This window comes from Microtus ochrogaster, chromosome 21 (genome assembly GCF_000317375.1).
Source record: "Microtus ochrogaster isolate Prairie Vole_2 chromosome 21, MicOch1.0, whole genome shotgun sequence".
In the NCBI taxonomy this organism is placed as follows: domain Eukaryota; kingdom Metazoa; phylum Chordata; class Mammalia; order Rodentia; family Cricetidae; genus Microtus; species Microtus ochrogaster.
Window position 1 is genome coordinate 10,901,100 of NC_022022.1, and position 11,152 is coordinate 10,912,251.

An 11,152-nucleotide genomic window follows, 5' to 3' on the forward strand; every position below is an offset into this window, starting at 1 on the left:
GAGAGAGAGAGAGAGAGAGAGAGAGAGAGAGAGAGAGAGAGAGAGAGAGAGAGAGATAGAGAGATTTGGTTAATTTTACAGCTAAGCTAAGCTTGAATTAATAGGTATAGTACCAGAGGAGGGCGCATTTACCCATTTACCCTAGCAGATGAATCAAGAATGGGGCTGGAAATATGGCTCAGTGGTTAAAAGCAACTACTGCTCTTGTAGAGACCGGAGGTCAGCTCCCAGCACCTGTGTCAGATGGCAGTCCAGTGCCCTCTTCTGGCCTCCACAGACAACTGCAGTCATATTCACATACCCTCACAGGATACACAGGCACACACATAGTTAAAAGTAAAACAAACTAATGAAAAAGAATGCCCCCAGGTAAATTGCTTGCTGTGTTAGTGCCTCAGATACCCATCAATTAGGGGGTGAAGTGAGTCCTATGGAGCTATGTCTGGATTGGTGTGGAACCCTTGGCTGAAGATGATTGTGAACACACCATGTTATACTAACAAAATGTTTTAGGTGCTTTTTTTCACATCCAGTGCTGGGATCAAGGCCACCTGCATTCTAGGCAGCTGCTCTGGGAGCTAAACTCCCTGTCCTGATGCTGTCCTGCTGAGTGGGAACATCCCAGGGACACAGAATAGGTGCATTTTGTTGTTGTTTATGTTTTGTTTTTCCAAATAGGGTCTCACTCTGTAGCTCTGGCTGTCCTAGAACACATACTGTAAGCCAGGCTGGCCTCCAACTCACAGAGATCCGCCTGCCTCTGCCTCTTGGGTGCTGGGATTAAAGGCGTGGTTTAGGTGCATATTTTTTTATATTTTTGGTTGTTAGCCTAACCTTTAATGGCTGAGCCATCTCTCCAGCCCTGGTGCATACTTTTAAAAGAAATAAATATACAGAGAACTTTGAATTCTCTGAAAAGCAATATACTAATGATGCTTTTGTGCTGATTTTTATAGATAGTCCCACCTACTCAATTTCTGAATGTCTTTTCATTGAACTAAATTTAGACTACATTTTGAAATACAATACCTTTTTTTTTGTGTTGTTATTTTGAGGCAGGGTCTTATGTAACCAAGGTTGGCCTTGAATTCCTAATTTTCCTGCCCCCATCTCCCAAGAACTGGGGTTATAGGTGGACAGCACCATGCCTGGCTTACACCACACTTTTGTAAGAGTCTTCCATGCTAAAATTTTACAGGAAGTGGCAAGCCTATAATTAGGTAGCAAAAGCGAAGGGAATAATTATATACAGTGTAACACTTAAAAATAGTGTCTTTTCTAAAAAACATTCATCTGCCTTTTTAAAGCATCCTTGATTATTAATCAGAGAATGTTTTGAGCAGCTAGGTTTTTGCTGTATAGTAGAAGGGATTTTTATTTATCTTCAATTCCGTGATTCATAAAACACTGGACTCCCACCAGTTTGAGAATCCCGAGTCTCGATCCTCCTCTGGTGAGAAGCTCTTCAGCATTGCCTCCCTTCCTATGGATCACAGGGGCTTCACCCTTCCATTCTGTGTCAATGGGATTCTTTGTACATAGCATCTGTCCACAGTGCACAGGCATGGATTTTCTGTTTTCTCCTTCCGCACTGTCCAGCAGTACTGAGCCACACTGAGGGAACCCCTGTATGACCCCTCCAGCTTCCCCAAGACCAGACTGAGCTTTGGTTTGGTTTTGGTTTTGACTTCTCTTCCCAGTTTTCATAGGTTGTTGTTCTGTGCTGTTGTTTTTCAGGGTGATCACAGCTACAAGCAATCCAAAGACACCGAAGAGAGGCTCAAAGTCATCCCCAAATTTTGTTTTCCTGATTCAAAGAACTGGGTGCCCACCTCAGAACTGAAGAGGTAAATTGGCTTCTCTGATTTCAGTCTGCTGGACCTGTGCCTAGAATCGTAGTTTGTGATGGGTGGATAGATTCAGGAGTGGGTCTCCATGAGTGGACATGAGCCGCAGTGGCTGAGGGGGCTAGGGCAGAATTACAACGTTTCCCATGAGCACTCAGGAAACAGATATTTCAGTGTCAAAGAGAACACAGGTTTGTACATCTCCTTAGTTTACGAGTTCTGCAGAGCAAAATGGCCCAAAGCAGACGGGGAGCAGTAATGAAACAATGATGAGTACACTTGTACCTCGGGGGTTAACCCTAGAGACAAAACAGAACAACTGCCATCATCTTATTTCTCCTCCAAGCTGATAGAAGAAGCCCCAGCCTGGATTCTGTGCTCCCTTGTGGGCCTCGTACAGAAGGAGACTCCAGCTTGATAACTGTGGGTACCTGAAGCATTAGAGAGTGTCGTGGGGCTAGAGGGATGGCTCAGTCGTGAAGTGTAGCATGAGGGGGCCTGCTTGGTGGGGTTTCTGTCCCGCCCAGTACCCCACAGCCGGCAAGCCCCAAAGAAAATCACACAGAGATCTCCATAAGATTATAAAACTGATTGGCCCATTAGCTTAGTCTTCTTATTAGCTCTTGTAGCTTATATTAACCCATTATTCTTATCTATGTTAGCCACATGGCTCAGTACTTTTCTCAGCCAGAGGTTACATCTTGCTTCTCAGTGGTCTGGGCAGGACTGGGAGCAATGGGCTTCCTTCTTCCCAGAATACTCCTGTTCTCCTCGCCCCGCCTCTACTTCCTGTCAGGTTGACCCGCCTATACTTCCTGCCTGGCCAATCAGCATTTATTTAATATGATTGACAGAATACAGACAATTCTCCCATACCAGTGAAGAGCAAGTGCTACTCTTGCAGAGGGCTTGAGTGTAGTTCCCAGTAGCTATGGTCCGGTGCCTCACAGCTGCCTGTAATCCCAGCTCCTGAAGGATCCCACACCTCAGTTCTCCGTGACCATACGTGTTCTCTCTCTCTCTCTCTCTCTCTCTCTGTCTCTCTCTCTCTCTCTCTCTCTTTCTCTGTGTGTGTGTGTGCACACATGTGCGTGTGTGCACATGCTTAAAAATAATAAAAATAAATCTTTAAAAAGGAATTAAGGTATCTAGAGGAAAATACCAATTTTAGTTTCTAAAAGCATTATCACTTCCAAATCCTGCTTTTTTTTTGAGACTGAAAATATTTCCCTGCCTGTCTCAGAACTTGATATGAAGACCAGGGTGGCTTCAAACTCGGAAATCCACTGGCCTATGCCTCCTGGACACTGGGATTAGAGGTGTGCACCACCAAGCTTGCCTCAAATCCTGCTTTTGTAAATAGGTATCTTCGTTATTCACACCTAGTGGGTATATTAAAATAAGTCTGTGCTCTTAGTAACTCAGGGGTCCTAAGACAGGAGGTTCACTTGGCCCAAGAGTTGAAAGCCAGGCTGGGAAACAGTGAATCTTTGTGTGAAAAACAGACAGACAAGGGGCAGAAAAGATGGCTCAGTGGTTAAGAGCACTGGCTGCCCTTCCAGAGGACACAGGTTGGATTCTCAGCACCCACACTCAGCTGTAACAACCAGCTGTAACTAGGCCTCTTCTGGCTTCTCCGGGCACTGTGTAGATGTGGGGCGCAGACACTCATTGGGGCAAAACATCTATACACATTAAAAAAAAAAGCATAGAAAACTAAATTGTAATTTTTTTTTTTTTGATTTTTCGAGACAGGGTTTCTCCGTGGCTTTTGGTTCCTGTCCTGGAACTAGCTCTTCTAGACCAGGTTGGCCTCGAACTCACCCCTGCCTCTGCCTCCCGAGTGCTGGGATTAAAGGCGTGCGCCACCACCGCCCAGCTAAATTGTAATTATTAATTATGCCTTTTAGGTGAAAAAAGCTTGTGTAGCTGAACCACGTCACATGTTGATTACCTATTAGATGATAGTCTCAACTGTTGTCCTATGGTCCCGCTTCACCTCTCGACCTAACCGCTCCCTCCCATAACCAGTTGAGCCCGACGGCAGCTCTTCATCTCTCAGCGTCAGCTGTCAACATCAGTGTCCTGTGCCCGTCACTTGCACTGGTAGCTCTGGGTGCAGTCTCTCCTTTTGGCCTGCTCCATGGTTGACTTCTTCCTCCGGCATTGCGTGTGTTCTGGAATATTTAGGAAATGCGGAAGAGTAAATAAAAAGCAAAGGCTGTGTGACTGCTCAGAATCAGCACTTCAGATACTCCTTCCCGTTGACTTCCGGCCGTATTTGAGTGCAGATTCATCAGTGCTGCATGGATGGCCTAGGGGTAAAGAGCACTGGCCGCTCTTCCACAGCACTGGTTTGACTCCAGCGCTGGTATAGCAGCTCACAACAGCTAACACTCCAGTCTCAAGATCTAAAGCTCCTTTCAGTCTCCATGGGTGCTCTACATAGTGCTGCACCGATATGTATGCAAGCAGAACACACATACATGGAGAATACAGATACATCCAAATACTGATTCATTGTTTATATTTGAGGTTCTTTGGTTATTAAGTGAGTTTCTTTGGGGATCCTCTTTGGGTATTTTGTAAGTGATCTTTTATTTTGGTTTTTGTTGTTGTTTGATTGATTTTTGTTTTGTTGAGATAGGGTTTCTCTGTGTAGCCTTGGCTGTCCCAGAACTCACTCTGTAGACCAGGCTGGCCTTGAACTCACAGAAATCCACTTGCCTCTGCTTCCCAAGTGCTGGGTTTAAAGGCGTGTGCCACCACATCCAGTTATGATGTTCATTTTTGGCCCCTATTATAATGGGGAATTAATATTTTTCCTATTGATTTGTATATGTTCAGGATATAGTCTAGCTGGGCGATGGTGGTGAGTCTGGTCTGCAGAGTGAGTTCCAGGACAGCCAGGGCTACACAGAGAAACCCTGTCTCCAACAACAACAACAATGAAAAGGGTATAAGTTTTTTTCTTATCTCTGTGTATGTATGAGGAAGAGAACTGGCATGTGTGTTCACGTGAAGACGTTAAAGGACAACATGGCTCAGTTCTTGCCTCTGCCTTTTTGGAAGACAGGATCTCTCTCTTATTGTCTGTGGTTTACATCAAGCTAGCTGGCCCTAGAACTCCTGGGGTCCTCCTGTCTCTGCCTGCCATCTCACAGTAGGGATGCTAAGATTGCAGATGCATGCTGTTGCACCCAGCTCTGTGCAGACCTGTTGGACTGTGTCCAGGCCATGTTTGTGCAGCCAGCACTTTCTCCAGTGAGCCATCTCTCCAGCCCAGGGTGTAGTCTTTCTTCTATCACTGTTCGATATGGCCTCTCAGAATTAAACACAAGAATTTGCAAGGAAGAAATGACATTGCCAAAATCCTTTCTAGCTTGATTGCTTGTGTGTTTGGCTAAATTAGATGTCCGACGAAAGGAGACAGCAATACCATAGCTTACACCCACCGTATCCACTCACTCCAGGACAAGGCCTGGGTACTCTGTGGGAATGTAACGTGAAATAAATGAATAAATAGTTCTACTTCCTCTTAGATTGCAAAGTGACTCCTCTTGTTCTATGAGTAATGTCTTGAGCAGCTGTTTTTTGTGTTCTTTTGTTTTCAGTGAAACATTCTCCTTCGTATTGACTGGTGAGGATGGAAGTCGGTGGTTTGGTTACTGTAAGAAGCTTTTGGTGAGTGACAGATTAGTGCCAGAGTCGTTCAGGAACAAGGAAGGCCAACTAGGAACTTGAGAAGCACTATCTTCACATGGCTTTAAGGGCTACTTAATTATATACACATCCAAGAAACTCCATTAGGCCCGACATGGCTCAGTGGTTAAGAACACTGGTTGGTCTTCCAGAGGACCCAGGTTTGACTCCCAGGATCCACAGGAAATGTGACTTACAGCTGTCTGTGGTTCCAGTTCCAGGGGGGATCTGATGCCCTCTTCTGATACTTCATGGGCACTGCACACACATGGTGCACAAACATACATACAGGCAAAACACCTATACACATAAAACAAAAATAAAGTCTTTTAAAAAGAAGCCGTGTTAGTTTGCATAGCTCAAGAACGAGGTGAAGGTCAGATTAGAAAGGCCATGGGTCTCACTGAGTCGTTTCTGTGCAGTAGAGAAAGGACCCCCTGACACAGAGATTGAGTGTCAGGGTGGCACAGTGGAAGAAGCCAGCTCGTCACCATCTGCTTGAGGTGTCCTTCTTGTCTAGGCAAGAAGCCTGAGTAAAACATGCCTTCCTCCTTAGTACTTCCCGCCGTTATGTGCTCCCTGAGGAGGAAAGCCTTACTCCTGCTCTGACTAAACACTGACACTGGAAGAAGCCTGCGCACACCTGTAGTCCGTCAACCTTGGTGTCTAAAGTACACGCTTGAGCCTAGAAGTTTGGGGCGAGCATCTGCCACATAGGAGGGACCTGTTAAATAAATAGCAGTTAAAATGAGTAAATCCTTGCTCTTCTTGGTTTGTTTTTCCAGCCAGAAGGCAAAGGAAAGCGGCTCCCTGAGGTGTACTGCATGGTCAGTCGCTTAGGCTGCTTCAATCTTTTCTCAAAGGTGAGTGAGCGTGGGCTCTAGGGGACCTTCTAGGGCTGAGGTGACTGTCGCTGCTGGGGGGGACCTTCTAGGGCTGAGGTGATTGTCATTGCTGGTGATTTTACTGGAAAATACTGAGTGGCGTACACTTGAACATACTATTTGAGAAAACAACCCCACAAGTAGGTTAAGAACCGCAGACTCAGACTCTCAAAATGGCTCAGCAGGTAAAGGCATGCTCCATCTAGGCTGATGATCTGAATGTGATTCTTGTCACCCACATGGTAGAAGGAGGGAAGTGCGCCCCACACGTTGTCCTCCTCTGGCCTGCGGATCTGTGCTGTGACAGTTGCGTGCCCCTCCCCCTTTTTATTGATTCTTAGGGAATTTCACATCATACACCTCAATCCTGCTTATCTCCTATTCCTTCCATATCCGCCCTCACCCTGCAGCAACCCCCCAAAAGGACCTCCTCCCAAAATTTAATAAAGCAAAACAAACAACCAAAACAACCTTTCCTCCTCACTTTCCAACACCTCTTCATTCATCCTAGTGGTATTGGGTGCTATGGTGTGACATAGTAGACCCTTTTGTCCAGTTAGCTCCACCCACAAAATGTTCATTGCAATGAGTCATTGGTCTGGTTTAAGGTCTCTCGAACACAGTCATCTCCCCAATGAATTTTTTTTTTGTTTTGTTTTTTTTTTTTTTTGTTTTTTGTTTTTCGAGACAGTGTTTCTCTGTGGTTTTGGAGCCTGTCCTGGAACTAGCTCTTGTAGACCAGGCTGGTCTCAAACTCACAGAGATCCGCCTGCCTCTGCCTCCCGAGTGCTGGGATTAAAGGCGTGCGCCACCACCGCCCGGCTCTTCAATGAATTTTAAAATGAAAAAAACAACTCATAGGCTTGAATACTTAAACATAGACCCCTGATCAGGTTGTCATTGATGCTGTATTAACAACCCATAGGCTTAAGGGCTTAAACATAGACCCCCAATCAAGTTGCCACTGATGCTCTGTGATGATTTTGGTTTGCTAAATCTCCCAAGTTTGAGTTTTTCCTTTTAAAAATTTATTTATGTTTATTTTGTATGTATGGTGTTTTGCATGCAGATGTGTCTGTGTACAACATGTATGCCTGCTACCCATGAGGGCCAGAAGGCATCAGATCCCCTGGTAGTAGAGTTACAACTGGTTGTGAGCTGCCATGTAGGTGCTGGGAATTGAACCCAGGCTTCTATAAGTAATAAGTGCTCTTAACCACCGAGTCAGCTCTCCAGCCCCAAACTCAGCAGTTTTAAAAGAACATATTTGAAACATATGTTGCCTCTTGCTTTTTTCTAGATACAACTTGCAGGATATCATTGTTAGTGGCGTGTGTGTGTGTGTGTGTGTGTGTGTGTGTGTGTGTGTGTGTGTGTGTGTATTTTACCCTTTTGTGAAATGAAAATGGTCTTCAGGGGTTGGTGAGATGGCACAGTGGTAAAGGCACTGAAAACCAGAGTTCAACCCCCAGGACCCACAGAGTGGAAGTAGAGAACAGAATTGTTTTATGTTTTTTTTTTTTAATTAGTTTCTAAACATAAGTTGACTCCCGTAACTTCCGGGTGTAAAGACAGCCTCAGGGTGTGCTCTGAGCTTTTGTCAGTTGCACAGCTTGTTGGTCTTGAATCTATTGCTGTTACTTATTGATAGTAGGATTTCTTTGTTTCTGAACTGAAGCCTTAATAAGTTACCATGGGATTTGTTTGTTTGTTTGTGTTTATTTTCGTGTCCCCGTTCAGATCCTGGATGAAGTAGAGAAGAGAAGAGAAATGTCTCCAGCCCTTGTTTACCCATTCATGCGAAGTGTCATGGAAGCCCCGTTCCCAGCTCCCGGGCGCACCATCACAGTGAAAAGCTACCTCCCTGGGGCTGGAGATGGGGTAAGTTAATTCATCTGACTGAGGTTTAGGGCCACCTAAAAGCAAGCCTTGTGATACACCAGCTCACAAATAACGACACAGAGACTTACCTTTAATTATGAAAGCTCAGCCTATAGTTTAGACTTGTTCTTAACTAGCTCTTAAAACTTAAATGAATCCATCCTATCAAGTGGTGTTGTCTCTCTTCCATCTTGCACTTCCTATTTCCTCTTTGTGTCTCTTGGCTCCTTTGCATACCTCAGTTCACCTACTTCCTCTCTCTGCCCGGAAGTCCCACCTACCTCCTGTCTAGCTATTTATTGGCCGTTTAGCTCTTCATTAAACCAATCACGGCAATGTATCTTTACACAGTGTACAAATATCCCACAGCAAGGTACAGTTTTCAGAAACCCATATGTGGGGAGGAATACTTTGCCTTTTCAAGGTAATGTGTTTTATTTCCTTGAAACTCTGAAGAAACACTGAATGAATATTGTGAGGTAGATGATCCTCGGCCCCAGGTTTCCTACCTGGCATAGACTGGGTCCCTCTGTAGTAGCAGTCTCAACGTGATAAATGACAGATGTGTGTGTGTGTGTATTTGTGTGTGTACATGTGTATGTATGTGTGTCTGTATTTATCAAATGGAATGATTTTACCCGAAATTTGCAGCAATTTCATAAACTCCTTGTAGCAGACACCCCCCACCCCAAGACAGGGTATCACTATGTTGTTCTGGCTGGCCTGGATCTCTGGGTAGGCCAGGCTGGCCTTGAACCCATGGAGGTGCACCTGCTTCTATTTCCTGAGTACTAGGACCACTACACCTGACCCAAGTAGCAGTAGCAGACCTTTTTCAGACTCAAAGGAGCAAGAAGTTCTCTTACTGCTGCCACGAGGGCCTTGTCCAACATCAGCTCTCTGATTTTCTCTTGCATTTCAGTCTGTTGAACTCTGCCGACCACTCGATTCGCGGCTGGAACACGTGGATTTTGAGTGTCTCTTCAAGTGCTTGAGTGTGTGTCATCTCATCCGGGTCTGTGCCTCTCTCCTTTTAGAGCGGAGGGTAATCTTTGTTGCCAACAGCCTAAGGTAAGAAATAAGTGGAATAGGTCTTCATGGTAGTGTTTAACTACCATGTTGTTTTTGTTTTGTTTTGTTTTTTACAATAGGACTCTATTTAAAATATCTAGAACTGGAGCCAGAGAGCTGCCTCAGTAATTAGAGCACTTGTTACTCTTACAAAGAACCCAGGCTCAGTTCCCAGCATCCAGATGGAGCAGACAGAAGTTGTAAAGACTTGTGTATAGGGTTACAAAGATGACTAGTTGTCTGTTACACACTTTTAATCCCAGTACTCAGGAGGCAGAGCACGGCTGTAGAGACCCTGTCTCCAAACAAACAAACAACTAACCAACAAAACAAAAAGAAATTTAAAAATATTGGTATAGCTCACAGGGCTGAATGGGTCACACTTGGGTCCCATCTACTCAGGAGGCCTGAGGCAGAAGAATCACTTCAGCCCAGGAGTTCAAGGACAGCCTGGACAACATAGTGAGATCCTCACATCTTCTCAAAATGTCAGTATTGCTTTCTGTGTGAACATTGGTTTTTTGGTTTTGTTGTTGTTTTTTGTTTTTTTGAGACAGGGTTTCTCTGTGTTGCCTTGGCTGTCTTGGAACTTATTCTGTAGACCAGGCTGGCTTCACAGAGATCCGCCTGCCTCTGCCTTCTGAGTGCTGGGATTAAAGGCTTGAACCACCATCGCCTGGCAATCATTGGTTTTGTTTGTTTGTTTGTTTGTTTTGTTTGTTTTGTTTGTTTGTTTTTTAGCATGATAAATTGTGGTGAACCAGACCGAGATGAATGAATCTGCTAGCATTTATTTTATTTTATTTTTTTGGTTTTTTCGAGACAGGGTTTCTCTGTGGTTTTGGAGCCTGTCCTGGAACTAGCTCTTGTAGACCAGGCTGGTCTCGAACTCACAGAGATCCGCCTGCCTCTGCCTCCCAAGTGCTGGGATTAAAGGCGTGCGCCACCACCGCCCGGCTGCGCCACCACCACCCGGCATCTGCTAGCATTTAATACATATTCATAGGGTTGTTGATCTGTGAAGACCAGTGAGGTCACTGTGTAATTCTTTAGCATAATATTTGGTTCTGTGTGCTTTTTACTCTGTCCAGCACCCTGTCAAAGTGTGGCCACGCTGTGGTAGCTACGCTGTACCCATTCACTTGGCAGCACACCTACATCCCCGTGTTACCAGCGTCCATGATTGACATAGTGTGCTCCCCTACTCCATTTCTTATTGGAATCTTGTCTTGTTCCTTACCCCACCTCCAGGACCTTCCCATTGAAGAGGTAAGAGGGAATACATTGTACCTTTGGGCGATACTAGAGCACTGGGGAAGGAAACCAAACTGTCTTTTAAGAGGGGTAGAAGTGTTATGAATATAATGTTATCATGTAGGCTTCAGAAATGGCTTAGGGGTTAAGACCTTTTGTTCTTGTAAAAGATCAGTTCGATTCCCAGTTCCCTTTCGGTGTTTCACAACTCCCCATAGCTCCAGTTCCAGGGTGCACATGATACAGACAGATGTGCGAGCAAAACACTCATACACATGAAATAAAAATAAATAAATCTAAACATTTTAAGAATACAATAATTGACAATTTATTGCACTGTCATAGTCTATATCTTTCTGAAAGTGGAAGCAATTCCATGGTACATTTGCATCTAATGCTCTCTTTGCAGTAGTGAGTGGTGGACCCATCTATGTATAAAAAGGAGGTTTTATTTTATTTTATTTTTTGAGACAGGGTTTCTGTATCTTTTCATCTTATCCAACTTCTCAGCAA

General features: G+C 44.7%; 1 protein-coding gene across 1 annotated transcript in view; it reads left to right on the forward strand.

The window, feature by feature from the left end:
* Dennd2c (DENN domain containing 2C) overlaps positions 1-11,152 on the forward strand; it is a 72,567-nt gene that overhangs the window by 53,805 nt on the left and 7,610 nt on the right. The window contains exons 9-14 of the mRNA XM_005357134.3: positions 1,738-1,847; positions 5,462-5,531; positions 6,335-6,412; positions 8,174-8,314; positions 9,237-9,385; positions 10,477-10,654. Of these exons, the coding sequence (XP_005357191.1) occupies positions 1,738-1,847; positions 5,462-5,531; positions 6,335-6,412; positions 8,174-8,314; positions 9,237-9,385; positions 10,477-10,654 (726 nt within the window). The remainder of the gene's footprint in view (positions 1-1,737; positions 1,848-5,461; positions 5,532-6,334; positions 6,413-8,173; positions 8,315-9,236; positions 9,386-10,476; positions 10,655-11,152) is intronic.